Below are 16,506 nucleotides of genomic sequence, written 5' to 3' on the forward strand. Positions count from 1 at the left end.
GCGGCACTGCTGAACGCGGCGCCATCTGGTGGACGTGGGGCGGCACCGCAGCCCCCGGTACCGGCACCGGGACCGGCGACGCCGGGCCCTCGCGCTAAGCGTTGCAGGGCCGGCGCGGGCAGCACAGCGGGTGTCGCCCACGCTGGCAGCCCAGGAGGAGGTGAGGAGGTGCGGAGCCCCGCGCCTCGCCCCCCCCCCCCCCTCCCCAAGCCAGCACCGCCCCAAAATGAACCCCCCAACCCCCAGGTACTGAGCACCGGGCTTGGCCTTTGGTTTGCGGTAGGGTTTAGCCTCATTTTAAGCACCAAACCAAGGCCGATCGCCTCGGGTATTAAACAAGGCGGTGGTGTTTTTCTCGCTTTATTCCCCGGCGAGGCGGGGAACCGACCCCGAGCCCCGCGGGCCGGGAGCAGAGGGTCCCTGCTGCTCTCCCCCGGCTGATGCAGAGCCACCCCTCCATGCTGGGGGGGGGGGGACAGCGTCCCCACGATGCCCCGCCACAGGCCTGGGCCCCCTCCCTGCGCCGAGGGAGGTGCTGGGCTCCCCGGGCCGCCCTCAGGGAAGCGGCAGAGCTGGAGGAGCACGGCGCGGGCACGGATGGAGAACTCTGCACTGCCTGCCCGGCCTGGCTCCAGCGGTGCTGTGCAAGGAGGCAGCTCAGCCGGGAGCAGAGGTGAGCTAGAGCCACTCTCCTCCTTCTCACAAGAGTATAAAAATACCAGCATAACTTTTCTTAGCTTTTTTTCTTTTTTTGAGTTTTGGGTTTGTTTTTTTTTTTTTTACCATTTATAAAAGGCTTTTACCAAACCAAAGTGTGCGCTCCATTAGACTTCTGTTCCGTCGTGCAAATTGCTGTGGGCTTTGACTTCCAAGTTCACCTGCTTCACCTTCCTGCCTTTCCCCTCGCAGACGCCCCCGGTTTCCCTCAATATATTAATGTTCCTCACGGTGCAGTACCGGCTGTCCAGAGCCTTCTCCGCGCCCCTGGGCAGCTCCACCTTGGTGTTCAGGGGATGCTCCTCCGGGGCGGCTCTGGCAGCCTCCCGCTTCCTCCGCAGCTTTCGACACTTCCTGGCGAGGAGGCAAACTCCCGAAAGCACCAGCAGCAGCAGGGCGATGGCAGCGAAGGCGCTCCCCAGGGAAGCGCCCGTTTGAGATAAGGAGGCTGCGACGGCGGCTTCCTCCCTCTCCAAGATCAGCGACTTCATGTTGGTGCCGTTCTTGATCTGGTCGCCCTCGTTGTCGTAGATTAAGGAGTCATCCAGCATCAGCCTCCCGTCGCTATCGACCAAGTCCCTGCGGCCGCGTTTCCAGCGGCGAGTGAGGGATCGCTGAACGCGAGGCCCTGCCATGCTCTCTGGGCCAATTACGTAGATGACTTGGAGGTACCACTGGTGTCCAGCTTCCACCTTTAAGAAAGGGAAGACATGCACACAGGAAATTTTAATTACGGCCTTCAGATCAAGCGATTCTGTTAAGTGAAGGTAGAGCTGGTTGCATTTTTCATCCCATTTCTTGACTCGTGCAAACACCAACAAAGAAGCTCAGCGTGTTTTTATGAGCGCCTGCAGTAGTATTTATCACCAAGTGAGGTGTTTGGTCTTGTTGGCAACTGCAATAAGTAATTCGGGAACATTATTAATAGGTTTTTAAAGAGCTTCTTTCCTGAGTGCTTTGGAAAAAAGGGAAAATCTTAATCACCAGAATAAATTCCTCATCTCCACTTTCTGTGCTGGAGTTTGCTTCTTAAATGGCTCCGCTGTTAACTTACGGCACAATCCTAGCAACGGCAAGAAGCCCCTTCAGCAACCAGAGGTCACCGAGTTACAAAGAGGGCCTCTCTGGGGAGGGACAAAAAAGCCCAGAAATCAGGATATAAAATTCTGCCCTCGATGGAGAGCTTCCTCCGTGTCCCTCCTGTTTCTGCCACGATCTGCTCGGCTCCTCCGAGTCTCACACTCGCCAGCCCCTGCGCACAGAGAGGAACCGCAACCCTGTAATTGGGAAGGGGTGCGGAGAGCTCCGAGCTGCCTTCGGAGGAAGGGACAGCACGGTTTACGTGCTCCGCTGCTGAACCGAGACTCTGATTTCTCACCTCGCATTAATACCCAGGCAAACCAAGGAGAGGCCTGCCACAGGACGGTCTGCAAACTGATCGTGTGTACGTGAGGCCACCTCGCTTCACGGAGGCCATCTTGGGGGTGGGTGCGGAGGCAGCGCGTCCCACCACGCCATCGGAAAAGTTGGCTGAGGGTTGCCGTTGAACTGCAGAAGGCTGCAAGGCCTACCCTAGCATGAGTTTGGTTTCTCTAGGCAGCGTCAGGCCCAGAGCCTACAATTCACAAAGTATTTGGGACGCCCTGGACAGAGAAGTTAAGTTTTGGGCTACCGGTATCGCTTGGTACGTACCTTGTAGAGAGCATCCACCTTGAGAGTAAATCCATCGACTCCGGGCATGCTGCTTACTGAATGAAACTCGGACAGTTCGGAAGCGAAGTGGGCATCGAAAGGCACATCGTGGAAATACTTATCCGTCACTTCTGGTTGGTTTCGGTCCTGGAAATCGGAGAGGCGTTATGAAGAGGACTGCAGGCTGTCATCTTTCCAAAGGGAAAGCCAGAAGCCAGGTCACTAAATAACACCTGCGTACCGCTGCAGAAATGGAATCCAAATGCCCAGTCTCCACACCTACGTGTGGGCACGGACACTTCTTTTAAACGCATAGCTTACTGCACAGAAAATGTTTATGACCTGTATGATTTGTAGACACTTCGTACTGTTTTAGCACTGACTGTGTCAATATTCGGTTTGTAGAGCTGAAGATTAGGAGAAGAGTTTAACCAGCCTGCTCAAATATGCATGCCAAACTAACACACACCACTAACATTACCCTCGTCCTGCGAGTGGTAACGGGGCTGCTGGCGAGGACGCTGGCAAATGTTAACTATGAAGCATGTAGTAAGAGCTGAATGTGTCTTGGCAGCTCATCGTAGATTTATACAAGAAGAATTTCTGTGCAACTGGTAAATAAATCTCCCCTTATACGCCGCCAGTCCCGTCAATTCCAAGCCATAGTATAAGCAGAGATCAAGGGAAATTTTAAGAGTTTGGTACATCGCTTCTTTTCCTTTCTAATTTGTGGTTTGTTTCTTTTTTTTAGACTAAGAAATACTCATGGATAAAGACTGAGGAAAAACTGATCTTGTCTTCATGGTTTGCACCTGTCTGCCCAGTACTGCAAAAAATCCACCACATTTCACTTCTCATCCCTTTGTAGTCAGAATCTGTTCGTAGTTGGGGAAAAACCCAAACAGAAAGCAGAAGCAGAGGGCAGTTTTGCAAGCGTTTCAGACCCCTCACAGACGAGGGAAGCGTTTAGCACAGGCACCACGCTTTATTCTGGCTCTGGTTTTCCATGCACAAAGGTGCAGGTGGCTGGGAGGGTGGCAGGGTCTGCCTGGAGACTCTGCAGGATCTGGCGGGGTTTGAGGGTGCCCAGGGGAAGTCAGACAGAAAAACAACAGTGCTACGTCATCTGGGACAGTCAGGCCACTGAGAACAGGCGGACTGAAACAGCTAATACGAGCTAAACATCAAGATGTGCAGCCCCTCCCGACAAGTAGGAAGGCTATTTAGTTCCCCGGTCTGTTAGGTCAGCAGGAGGCCGAGAGACCAGACTTCTCTGAACACGATCACACACAATACTCAACATCGCCGTTTTGTCCACAGCAGAAAACTTACCAAAAGGAGAAATCGGTGTTTCAGGTGCTTGTTGGGTTGAATACAGCCATACTGGGGCCCCTCGTTATAGACGGTGCCCGTTGGGTCAAAGAAAGGCACGTAGCCATCCTTGCCCGTACACAGATAGACTTTTTCCAGCTGCAGTTTGTAAGCAGCATTTAGGTTCTGTTCGGGGTTCCAGAGCACGCGGCCGTACAGGATTTGCCCTGAGGAGGTTGGGAGAAAAACGGTCAGGTTACATTCTCCGACTCAACAAGAGAACCACTGCTAGAGCCAAATGCACCAAACTACACATGGCTCTGGGTTTTGCAGGGTTTTGATTTGCGTGTGCAGACGACAGAATACCGTGCCAGAGCACGTTCTTGTCTTGTCTTCTGGTCATGCCGTTACAGGGCTGCAGCATGCTCAAAATGCCATTTGTTGCTGGGAAAGAGGCAAAGCCAAATCTGGGCTTCACCCTTCTCTTTCAGAGGAATGGACGTTGTGAAGACAGAAACATTAGGTACAAGCAGAACAGTAAAGAAAAAGAAAATAAATCCTACCCTTTGAAAAAGCCCCCTTGTAATCCATTTCTGCCAGAGACATTTCGGATTTGGTGGGGTCCATCAGAAACACCTTCTCGTTGTTACAGAGCTGAAACTCCGTGTTTAGGGAGTAGACGACAGGAACTGGACGGTTTGTCTGCTGGAAGGCAATCGGGATCAAAAATCTAAAATTGGGACAGGAAAGGAAAAAGGAGAGGTTTAGTTTGGACGCATCTGACGTTACACGCTGGTGACCTACACAGCCTGCTTCACCCTTCTTCCCTCCTGCTTTACTATCTATAGTCTAGCAGCCCGTACTACGGTGGTGTTCAACCCCAGGCGACTTGTTGCCCCTCACCCAACCCCAGTTTTCCAGCAGCGGTGCAGGGCTCTGCACGACCAGCTGAAGCCTCCTCCCAGCAGGTTTGATTTTCTTTCTGTCCGGGGAAAACCGAAGGCTACGCGGGCTTCTGCAGCCCCGAGGCTGAAAACCGCTGGCCGAGATGTACGACAGCCCGGGACGGCCCCTGTTCTGGGAGTCCGCAGTCTCGCTAGGCGTGACAGAGGAAAGGCAGGCACACGGATGAAGGCAACTTTTTTTAAGAAAGTTCTTTTTTTAAAGAAAGCAAAGACACCTGCCTTGTGCTCAGGAGTAACAGACCCTGCCGTGCTACAGACCGTCCGGAGGACCCCGACCCACCAGCCCAGCCCAGCAATCTTTCACCGCCCTGAGTGGGAATGGTCTCGGGCGCAGGGGGACTCCTGAGCCAAAGGAGAGGTTCCTCCCCTCCCCTTTTCCCTTCCCGCTGCTGTTGTAGCGTGTCCCACGCCTGCTGGGACCACACAAACAACCCAAACGGGCTGAAACTGTCCTGCTGCCGTGACGGTGGGGGGCTCCTTACCGCTCAGGAGCGTGAGCCGTGCAGGGCAGGGGCTTGTCTCCAGGCTCTACCCACGGCTGCGTGGGCTGCACAGTACAGGGGACTAAGAAGATCGTGTACTCTCCAGAGTAGTCCTTCCTGGGAACAGACAGGAGACACTGCGGTCACCGAACGAGACTCCAAGCTGTTCACCCAGCTGACGTGTTTAACTAACATCCACCATTTTCTAATTAGTGTAAGCAGGCAAGACAGAGTTCATAGCAGGACCTCTCCCTCGCCCCAGAAATGTCCATCTACTCCAGCAGTCGCAGGAGGGACAAATTTCACCTGCGGTGTTTAATCTGACCCTCTGTGCAAGGAGCACAGACTGTAAGAATAAACAGTCACAGACAGAACTAATAATGAAAAGGAATTTTTAAAAAAAGTGAACCAAGTATTTCTAGATCTTAATATACCTGCCTCCACCAAGCATAGCACTACTGATTAAGTCAGTCGTGGACGCGACATCCTGCTTTTAACTTGCAGACTGCAAAACAACCTTGAATACATTGTCATCTCCGGTATTTAGCTACCCACTGGCTTAATTGCTAGAAAAACGCATTTACAAGGAGATGAACTGATTTTTCCCTCTACTAACACAATCAGTAGAGGAGCATTTTCAGCCTTGACAGCGGCTCCCTGCGTGCTCTAGCTCTGAGCCCTTGAACAAGGCTGGCTCCTGACCGCTCCACACTATCGCTGTGGCTGCTGAAAGGGCAACAGGGATTGCTCTCTCAGGCCTGGATTTGAAACTGCCCCGCCGCTGCTGTTAACTACCTGCACGTTCGTTGCTTAAGAAGAACATTGTGCTGTGGGAAGCTGCCGAAGGTGGCCGAACCCGCAGTCCTCACCTGTTATAGGAGCTGGTTGCTCTCCAGAGCTGGTAGGGAGAGTCGAAAGTCTGCGCGCTCCACAGCAGCTGCAGGTCAAATTCGATCCCTCCCAGGTGGTCTGGAGTCATTAAAAAAGACTTGACATCTGGCAGGCTGTGGTGCTCCATTACAAAAAGCCCTGGGGTGAGGACAAGGAGGTGACAGATAAGGCGGAGTACGGGGAGACCCCACGCTGCACACCTCAGCGCAGAGGGACGCCTCATGGGAAGAGGGACTTGTTCTGCTACCTGTGTTTTCAGAACAGATCTGTATTTGTACGTTGGTTTCTTCCTCTATCATATCAGGACTAATGCTCTCACCTCGGAACTTGGCCTGTGTCTTGAACTCGATAACCAGCCGGCCATCCTCGCGGATGTAGATCCTGATTATCTGCAGCCGGGCTGAGAGAACGCTGTCCGTCTGAATCCCTGCACAGTGCAGCAAGAACAAAGTCACTGGGGAGGCCACACAGCACAGTCGGTCCTCAGGTGGGCTCTGTCAGCCCCTCGTAGCTCCAGAAGCATTTGAGAGACCTCCAAAAAGGCACGGTTTAACTGGGATCATCCTCCAGTGAGTCGGCTATACACTTCCTCCGTTATTCACATGTGCCGCCTAAGTCTCACTCAAGCATAAAGGAAGTAAATATACTGAGTTCCCCCCTATGATTAGCCTGTGAATGTAACTTATTTTACATAGTAAGTTGTAGATGATTGTTTCTGGGTAGTCCTGGCCTTGATTCTGAGTGGCCCTCCATGAACAAAGCTCTGCGAGTCCCTCCTCTACAATACTTTGTGTCACCGCTGGCAGAATAAAATCCAAGGTGAAGGCACTGTCTGCTCCTCGTAGCCCTTTGAGCAGCAATACTGCTCAAGGCTGCAGGCAGGGGTTCACAGCACACACAGGCTCCAAATAGTGTGGGAAAGGAAAATGAACAAGCTGGAAATAGAAGACTTGCCCGCACAGGATAAACCACACATACGTGCACGGATGCTAGGTCTTGGATGTAACCACCAGCAGAGGATACGAACGACGTAGGGCTCGCCGCTGGGAGTACTGCTGTTTTAACAAACAAGGGGATATTATGGGAAAAAGTCCATCCGTGAGAGCCAGGAGGCTGAGGAACATGACTGCAGCTCCCACACGAGAAATGACTCCAAATATCCCACAGGGAGCAACCTCTGCCTGGCTGTGGAGGCTCTGATGAAGAGAGCGCTCTTTTCCTGCAGCACTTTCTAGGGCTCAGTGACAACTGTTCCCATTAGCAGAGAGAGGCTGGGGGGGAAATGACAGGCCCCTCGCTAAGCTTACACAAACGCAGGCATACTGGACTCAGCCTGCATGCCTTTTACTTCGGTGAGTGCTACCCGCGCTCAGGACTGCGGTGGCAGTGCAGAAACTAAGAAAAAGGAAAAAAACCCAAGAACAAACCAATTTTCCCGTACCCCTTCAAATGCCTCGGACCTACCCGTCCTCCAGAGAACAGTATCGTAGAAAAAGGAGAACTCCATCTCTGTGTGATGCTCAAGAGAAGCCCAACCTCTCGGCGCCGTCACGTAAATATAGGACACGTAGAGTGGGACGTGGACTGTTAAGAAGGACTGAGCAGAGTCCCGCACCTGCCAATAAAACCCCAAAAAGGTGGTTATGCGCCTTCCAAAGGAGAGACACTGGCCCAGACTTGCAGCACCCACTGCATTCGCGTTCTGCTCTGCAAATGGGGGAAAAAAGCCTGAGTACCTGCAACACAAGACTCCTTTTTAGTTCTGGACTATGGATGTCCTAAACACAGGGAGGATAATGTGGGGACGAAGCATTTCTAAAGCAATATAACGTCGTTGCTCCATGAAGACTGAGCATTATTGGCAAACAGTTAGCTGATTTGCAAAAAAGTTATTGCTGGACCGCCATTTGAAAAACAATAATGAACTGCTGGAAAAAAGTATGCAAGCACAGACTGCTCCTCACATACCACAAAACTCCTACAATTAAGTCAGAGATGACTGTCTGAACTTTCTTTACGTTCACGTGTAGGTACTTTAGACAAACCTGCATTTTAAATAAGGGTAAGTGCTAAAGCACACTGGTGTCGTGGTACAAAAGGAGCTGTGGTCACAACTTCACCTCAAAAGCCCCTCAGTTTCCAATTCCGTGAATTAAAAATAAGCAATTCTGCTTGCTCAGGACTGGCCCTAAGAGTATCTGAAATAACCACAGGTCTCCGGCTAGATATACACCATTTATTATCTGCGGAGCGCAGCTGTACTCTGCAAGCCCCTGAGAGAGCTCAGAGAGACATTCCAGACTGGTTGGTGCCAGTCTCCACGTACTAAATTATGCAGTTGTTCAGCTCAAGTAGCTTCTCTGGATTTGTGCAAATAATTGGAGCTATAGAAGGAAAGTTAACAAAGTATTCCAGGCTGGCAGGAATTAAAAGAGATTACGTTGGCTGTAACATTCTGACTGGAATTTAATACAAGAATCTAACGTAGATGAGATACTCACTGGAGTGAGATGTACATCCATAATCCATCCATGAGAGGGCAGTGAGACACATCTAGTAGAGAAAGCTGCTATTTTATAGAAGAATGTTTCTGGCTTTTGGTCTGCCAGTCGGTTAATTAAGAAATTACTTAAAAATTCCCATGACCTCGCTCCACTGAGGAGTACGAACTGATGTGCCTCTGCTCTGTTCTTTGCTCATTTATATTGCCTAAGAACACAGTCAAAATTGTAAAAGAATACAGCACAGGTGGGAATGTTTTGTATTTCCAGTACATCCTTATAGTTAAAAAAAATATTTCACTGGCGCTCTGAAGATTAAGAGAATAAAACCTATGTTACCCCAACCAAAATCATAGAATCATAGAATCCTAGAACGGTTTGGGTTGGAAGGGACCTCTAAAGGCCATCTAGTCCAACCCCCCTGCCGTGGGCAGGGACACCTTCAACTAGAGCAGGTTGCTCAGAGCCCCGTCCTGACCTGGAATGTTTCCAGGGATGGGGCACCCACCACCTCTCTGGGCAACCTGGGCCAGTGCTTCACCACCCTCAGCGTAAAACATTTCTTCCTTACATCTAGTCTGAATCTACCCCCCTTTAGTTTAAAGCCATTCCCCCTTGGCCTGTCGCAACAGGCCCTGCTAAAATAAACTAATTAAATGCGTTTCACAAAGCACCGTTCTTTTCTTGGTAAAAGGGGGGGAAAAAAACCATGCTCCAGTTGTACAGAGCAGAGCAGCAAACATACCTAGCAAATATTCATGAACACAAAGTGGAGCTTTGCCTAAGAATTGAGAAAGATCTGGATTACGTGGAAGAGTTTTGGGTATGGCAACTCACCTGGAAGTCAGCGGTGACAGAGCCTCCGCAGACATCAATTAATTCAGTCATGTCGTAATAAGCATCAAAAGTCCAAATGCAGCTCTTCAGGTTGAGGTGCTTATAGAGCTGGATCGTCTTCGGCTCTCTCACTGTGGGGTCAAACTGGTAAGGGCGGTCATAGCCAGGACCGAGAATGATGCTGTCGTAGGTCACTTCATCCAGAAACCCTGCCTCTGGGATTAAGAGACATCAGGACACGGATGACTCCAGATTTTAAAGGGCTTGAAGACAAGTATTGAGGTCCCGTTTTCACCCTCAAATCGTGTCAGTGACTTCTATTATATTAGGGACTTAAGGGGCTCCTCTCCCTTCATTATCCTAGAGGTCAAACTGAATATACACAGGTCTTCACAGGGGAAAATGTTATAGGAATGGGGTAAGAATCCTAAAAACCGAACTTATGAACCTACTAATGAAAGGTGGAAGTTAAACTTTAGAAAGTTAAAACTTTAAGAAATGCAGGACAGCTTGAGTATGAAATGAACAGGATGAAGTACAACAACCCCCTGCCCACCATGGAACGAGCGTGGACCCCATCACCCTCGGTGTTACAGACACAAACTGCCTTTTTTCTTCGGCTCTGGCATTTACTTCAGCAGTGAATTTGCTTTTACTGCTTCTTGTTGCCACGCTAGAGACCTCAGTGACGCAGACGCAGTGATCCACTTCCTGTGGATCCCTCTCTAACCGCATGGGTATCACAAGACAGATTTGAAAGGCAGAAAATCACCACCAGAAAATCACTACAGCCTCCTCAAAGAGAGCAATGCTGCTTAACCCCGTTATCTTTTAAACATTCCCATACACCGCATCTCATCTTCAAGGGGGCAACTCTGTCCACTGCTGTTAGTACAGGAAGATTCATTATTACTTACATAATGTCAAGAGAGTCCAGAGGAAGACAAAGCCTTCTTCTCTGCATTTCTTTACTGGCTTCTCCCTACCCCCAAGTTCAGAAAGCAAAAGTTGGCTTTAAAAATTACCTGAGATGCCTCTGAGGTCTCTGACGGTGACCAGGTTTGAGCAGACATGCTGGTGCCTGTAGATAGACTCGGAGAGAAGGAAATGCAGGTTGTGCAGCGGCAGGGTGGAGATGAGGGGCAGCATACCATCCTGATGCGGGATCTGCACCGAGATGTGGATTCTGGAACAAATAGTGGATGAGCCAGCAGAATAAAGCAGCCCTGGCAGGCACAAGAGCCTCACGCATTACCCCACGCCCCACAGCAGCACAGCACAGACAAGGTGAGCCTGCTAGCAGCAGCCTGGTATTTAGTTTCAGCTAGATTTCCCCATCTACACATCTGCTCCTTAAGCTGTCCCACCAACTCCAATTCCCTGAGGGGGAAGGGCACCCCCTCAGCAGAGCAGGGTGCGAGGAAGAGAGTGGGAGCGCTACGCTGAGCACCCTATGCTGTTCAAGAGGGCACACTGCATGGAGGGATGTGGTTTCAGGCACACGTTCCCAAGCCAGCTCTGTAACTCTGGGGGGCCCGGTGAAGGACTGCGCTCTCCCCTTCTCCAGGCTCATACCTGTTGGGATGCTCCTTGTGCTTGACATCCAGGTACTTCAGAGTGGCAATGAATGACTGTGCCTGGAAACCTCGGGCCGTCCCTGCGACCACAGGAGTGTGACAAATGGCACTGTCTGTGCCTATGGTAACCATGTTGCTCCTCAGGGGGGTCCCCACATGGCCAGCCTTGTCCACAGCCTTGGCCACACAGCGCACGTGGAACCGTCGGCTGAAGTAAATGCTGTCCAGCACCTGCAGGGAACGAGGAGGGAGAAACATGCATGTGGGTCAAACGTGCCAGCGTTGCAACATCTGACCGTGTAGCAAAATCACTTTGTCCTGGTGTTTTGAGGCAGCGTGGAGGTGAGGCACATGAAATGCAAACTAGGAACATGCGCGTGCCATGTTCTGCTTGGCCGCTTGGGCATGCAGGTGTGACTGGCCTCTCGTTACCGACGCTGCAGCAGATGCTCGAGTATGTGGGGTGCTTTACGGTTTCCTAACTCTGCCCACATACTGAAGGGAGGGGAAGAGGGAGCCTGAGCTGTTATGATCTGCCAGGCTCCATCTGTCTCCTGCCATCAGGGATTTACTGAAGAGTCTGAGTGCTCACAGCTACTTCCCACATCAACAGAAGTGGTGCTTTTAGCAGGCTCAGCGAAGAGCAGTGCTAAATTTTCTGAAGCCAAAAGAAAAAAAAATAATCCCCAAAGAAGCACCCATATGTCTTATGCCAGTTCCCAAATCCAAGGAGATTTTAGGTTTTAATCTCTGTGTAACTGAAGTGTGTGCTACCCACTAAAAATGGCTCAGACTCATGCACGAGTAGGCATGGTCTAGAAACACACCCGGATGCCTGAGAGGAGCTGAGACATCACAGTTGGGAGCGCCTGGGAAAAACCCTCAGACGAAAACAGTAATTCTGTTTGTGGGGCAGGACGTGAACAGTCCAGGGACAGAGAGATCTCAGGCCGCACAAGGAGCAATGCAGCAAAACGAGCCCCTGAAGGAACAGCGGTTCTTAACTTGAGCTATGCTCTTCCTGCAACTTGAGCAGGACGGAAGGAAAGCAGACAATCCCACAGCCAAACCCTGGTAACACAGGTCACATCAGCGTGCTGAGCTCTTATTCAGGCACAGCCACTTTTTCGAGTGCGTGACTTTTCAGCTGCAGGAACGTGACCAAATTTCACACGTGAGTGATCGCACAGTACACAGGCTGACGGAGCTGCCCCAAGCCCTCGCTGACTTACGCCATGCAGCTTACTCTTGCTGTGTTACAACTTCGCCATGCCGGTACCCAGCCACCTACCTTATGGTTGACGCTAGTGAACGGTGTGTTGTCAGTGATGGTTTCAAAAGGCGACCTGGCTCCATTCCCATCCGTGGGGGTTGCTACTTCCCAGCTGAACTGTATCGAAGACTGGTTGATGCCAGCCTCGCTGCAGCGTTCCTTCATGACCGCGTACTTGGGGAAGTGAGGGTCACAAGGAGTGACACAGATGAGCGGATAGCCTGGGGAAGGGGATTTCTTAGCACCGTCCTTGGTCACTTCTTCCACACGGTCATAATCAGCCAGGGTGACGACCTGTATGGATGCAAGACGGCAGCATTCGCCTGGGGCTGAGGGGAGGGGCACAAAAGGCAATCCTTCCCACACACTCCAAGCCTGCTACATCATTGCAGCTTTTCATTTTATTCCAGAAACTCCACTGGGGTTTTCAGTCTGTACTTGAAGGGTACTAAATCATATCCATTGCAATGGGCAGCTTACCATGGGAGGTGCTGGTAGAATCAGGCTCCCTGCTGCCTCCTGATCCAAAATAGTCACTATTGCAGTGCTGATATCTCCAAGAACAGATTCCACCGGATCATCTGGACCCAGCACCAGAGAAAAGGACTCGTGCCACTCCCGGTCTTCATTGGACATGATCTCCACCTTAAATATGATGTGGTTCACACCTGTGAGAGGAAATGCAAGAGAAACAGAGAGAACTCGATTCATCATCAGGTATTGCTCTGAAGTTCTCATAAAAAACTGCACAGCTGGTCCAGGCTATGACCACTGAAACATTATGATAAAATACGCATTATAAACTTTATTTCCACTCATTGCTACTAATAATTCAGCCCCGTCCGCACAGGAGTCTACTCTATACATAAAATTCCAGCTATGACAACTGATCCAATTGATCAGGTGTTAGATTTACTAGCAGATGCCATCTGAGGATTAATAATGCCTGTCTTGTATTAGCTGTCTGTAGTAAAAATCTATGATCCAAAGTACATCCCCACCCCTGCTGTGAACACCTCTGCTCTCTCACACCAGTATGCAGAACTGTTTGGTGAGGGCTTCTCGGTCCAGCAGCATGGTCTGAGCTGTTGCACGGATCCTGGACTATCTCTGCTGAGCCTTACATCCTCTGAAGACCACTTTACTCTTGCCTGCCAGATGCTAGTGCTTCTTCCTCTGTTCTGATCACCCGTCGTTCAACAGTTCAGCCTTTTTGCATAACAAATACAGCCACAGCAGAGTGGAAGGCTGCAGCCCAGAAGAGTCATACTTTAGAAAAGACCACATAGTAAGTGGTCTATGTAGTATATTTAAAATACATTACCAAAAAACCGAAACAAACCAAAAAACCCCCCCAAACAAACCAAACCCCAGATCCTTCTCATCCAGCGGGGCACTGTGAAGGGATGAAATGTTGTACACAAGAGAAAACATGGCAAGACTTGGGATGGCCTTCCCATTTCTTCAAGTGACATTAATTCCAGTCTCAACCATCTTTCTGTCTCCTTAGGCATTTACAGTTTGCTCAGTAAAGAGCTCACCACCTCTGGGCTTTCATTCCCTCCTCCTTTACATTGCCCCCCTGCTTGGGCAGCAGCAGCTTGGCACTTTGCTTACCGATCGGAGAGGGCTGGTGCTCACACCACCAGTGTGTTTGAACTGAGAATGATTAGGCAGCCAGAAGGGGAGAGGGGAAAGGATATGTCTAATGCCAGGAAAGGGGAAAAGTCTTGCACCCCACCTGTAACACACTGAAGCGCTGGTGTTTCTTCCCACAAAGACTGTGATGAGCCCAAGATCAAACCCCAAATCAAATCTAAACCCCAAAATCTAAGGGTGTATTATGCCTTCTTACAGCTTATGCAGTTCACTTCACCGGGAGCAGTTAGACCTGTGTTGTGTTGTAAACCTCATGTAAAAAGTGGCTTTTTCCAAGTCTCCTGAATATTTCCCTTCAATGCTCCTTTCTGATATACACAAAATGTCACTGGTCATGCCACCACCTCTAACCTTCCCTCCAAGGACCCTTTACCTGGGCTGAATTTGAGCATTCGACTCTTGGGATAGTAATCCACTCCGGCCTGAGCTGAGCCATCACGGGTGCTACAGCGGACTTTTGAGGTCCTGTTCTGATCCCCTCTCCGGACGACCTTGACATTTATAACAGCGACACCCTCCGGGCCAGGCGGCTCCCTTACTTGGTACGCAGCTTCTTCAAACTCAATGGTGGGTGCTAAAGAAACAGCAGTGAAGAAAAAGCCCCAGGTTTGCACACCAGCTGACTGTTTACAGATGAAGGGCACTCAGCAACTGGGGTGAGCTAAGCTCAGCTCCTTTTAGACTCTATCTACACATCTTCAGAGCACGTGGTTCCTCAAAGCAGGGGCCAAAAGTGCAGCTGTAAGGGTTGGATGCGAATTAGGGCAAGGGGTGGGGCAAAATCCAACACACCTATTGGGCTACAGAGGATGGCAAATGATTCTCCCATTCCCTGCCTCCCACTGAACCACACGCCCTCAAATCCATGCCACGTGATGGTGCTACAGCCCCCACTGGCAGTCACACCAGAGGGACCTGGCATCCCCCTTCTTCCCCACAGATCTCTCCAGGCTGTGACACTGCGGAGGGACGGCAACATCTCCCAGGGGAAGCACAGCAACTCCCTGCACAGCTGCAGGGGAATGGGAAACGGGACACATGGTGGGTTCAAGCCACTGTTGTTCAGTCCCTCCCTTAGGACCATTCCAGTGCACAAAGCCACCGCATCAGTGAGCTGCACACAGAGCTGTGACCATGTGACTGAAGGCATCCATGTGCACTAAATTAAACCGCAAACTGTTGATGAGACTGTGCTGACTACCTTGGAACTGCATCCTACAACAACTCCTACATCCTTCTTGAGTCTCATCGCTTACCATCTTCGTCATTGGTGACAGTTATGGTCGCCATGTCCATCTTTCCAATCCTAGCTCCACTCCAATGGTTTCCAAGTGGGCTACCAAGATAGACCTGAAACTGCTCTTCTGGTTCAAAGGCAGAGTCATCACTGATATAAACGCTGCAGTTCTTCACCTAAAGCCAAGTAAACAGGAGAAAACAGCAAACATCCATAAATCCCCTGAAGCCACTTAAAGGCCACACTGTACTTCACTATCTAGGGTTTAACGTCCGAGTACTGTCAATCCTGGAAGAAACACTTCTATTTTTAAGGCTGCTACTTCAGTGTGGACAAACCACACAGTTACATGATGAGACACAGCGGTGAAGACATCTACTTCCACAAACCGACAGCTCTCTGCTACAACAATCCTGAGTCCTACTGACACGGAGGATTTGCATTTCACGTTTTAAAGAGTTTTATCATGAAACAAACAACCCCTTCAGAGTCATGTCGTATTTCCAGGACCAGAAGAATTTGTGACTTCAAGCGTCTATGAAACCAGTTTGGACAGCCTCTGTCAGCTCCCTCTGACAAAGCAGAGTCGAGGAGGAGATCTGAACCTCTCCCATCAATGGTTCTTCATTCTCCCTATAAGCCAGGTTCAGCTCACCTTCTCCCCTTTCAAGAAAGTGATGCGAGACTCCTCTGCATTCCTCCTCTCTGCAAAGTCCTCCGTGACCTCTGCTGTCTGGCTCCGTGTGTAGCACCTGACAGAGGACTCATAGCTCAGGTCCCCAGTGCGGAAGATGGGGATGTGCAGAGTACCCTCCTTCTCCTTCACTGTGTATGCATCCTTGGTGAACTGCATGCTTGGTACTGTAGGAGGCAATAAAAAGAGTCAAGTGTTCAAGCTCCGCAGAGAGACAGGAGCTAATCGAGGCACATACACCCTAGGAGAACTGCTGCATGGAGTCTGACAGCCAGAGAATAAGACGGCAGCTTCACTGTGCCTCAAAACAGGATTTGGTTTCAAACAAACAAGTGACCGTTACTGCCTCTATAGAGCATGGGATCAGCAGACCCTGCAGTGCTTCGAAGAGAAGGTATCTCTCCTCATCACCTCTCAGTCACCTACTCCAACAGTTGATGAAACTTGTTCCTTCCCTAACATTTTGGCGCTGTTGCAATGCGCTGGAGAACAAGACAGGGCTGGCGGTAGAGGGGTGGTGTGTTTGCAAGGCATGTCAGGAAGGGGCTATACGAGGACTCAGTACTGAAATGGATGCTATGTCTCAAAGCATTACCCTACTGTGTGTGGACACAGAACAAATAGCTTGCAGCAAAGAGGGCAGACCTCGACAAAAAATACAAAGGCAGAA

At 50.4% G+C, this 16,506-nt stretch overlaps 1 protein-coding gene across 1 annotated transcript in view; it reads right to left on the reverse strand.

Moving 5' to 3' along the window:
• Positions 1 to 239: 239 nt before the first annotated feature.
• Positions 240 to 16,506, reverse strand: part of FRAS1 (Fraser extracellular matrix complex subunit 1) — a 171,995-nt gene continuing 155,728 nt past the window's right edge. The window contains exons 59-74 of the mRNA XM_076337699.1: positions 15,798 to 16,003; positions 15,162 to 15,318; positions 14,279 to 14,479; positions 12,727 to 12,914; positions 12,265 to 12,540; positions 10,972 to 11,204; positions 10,422 to 10,582; positions 9,397 to 9,611; positions 7,523 to 7,673; positions 6,378 to 6,485; positions 6,037 to 6,196; positions 5,168 to 5,284; positions 4,284 to 4,450; positions 3,742 to 3,947; positions 2,410 to 2,556; positions 240 to 1,409 (exon numbers count right to left, since the gene is read on the reverse strand). Of these exons, the coding sequence (XP_076193814.1) occupies positions 825 to 1,409; positions 2,410 to 2,556; positions 3,742 to 3,947; positions 4,284 to 4,450; positions 5,168 to 5,284; positions 6,037 to 6,196; positions 6,378 to 6,485; positions 7,523 to 7,673; positions 9,397 to 9,611; positions 10,422 to 10,582; positions 10,972 to 11,204; positions 12,265 to 12,540; positions 12,727 to 12,914; positions 14,279 to 14,479; positions 15,162 to 15,318; positions 15,798 to 16,003 (3,278 nt within the window). The 3' untranslated portion in view covers positions 240 to 824. The remainder of the gene's footprint in view (positions 1,410 to 2,409; positions 2,557 to 3,741; positions 3,948 to 4,283; positions 4,451 to 5,167; positions 5,285 to 6,036; positions 6,197 to 6,377; positions 6,486 to 7,522; positions 7,674 to 9,396; positions 9,612 to 10,421; positions 10,583 to 10,971; positions 11,205 to 12,264; positions 12,541 to 12,726; positions 12,915 to 14,278; positions 14,480 to 15,161; positions 15,319 to 15,797; positions 16,004 to 16,506) is intronic.

Source organism: Aptenodytes patagonicus, chromosome 4 (assembly GCF_965638725.1).
Source record: "Aptenodytes patagonicus chromosome 4, bAptPat1.pri.cur, whole genome shotgun sequence".
NCBI lineage: Eukaryota > Metazoa > Chordata > Aves > Sphenisciformes > Spheniscidae > Aptenodytes > Aptenodytes patagonicus.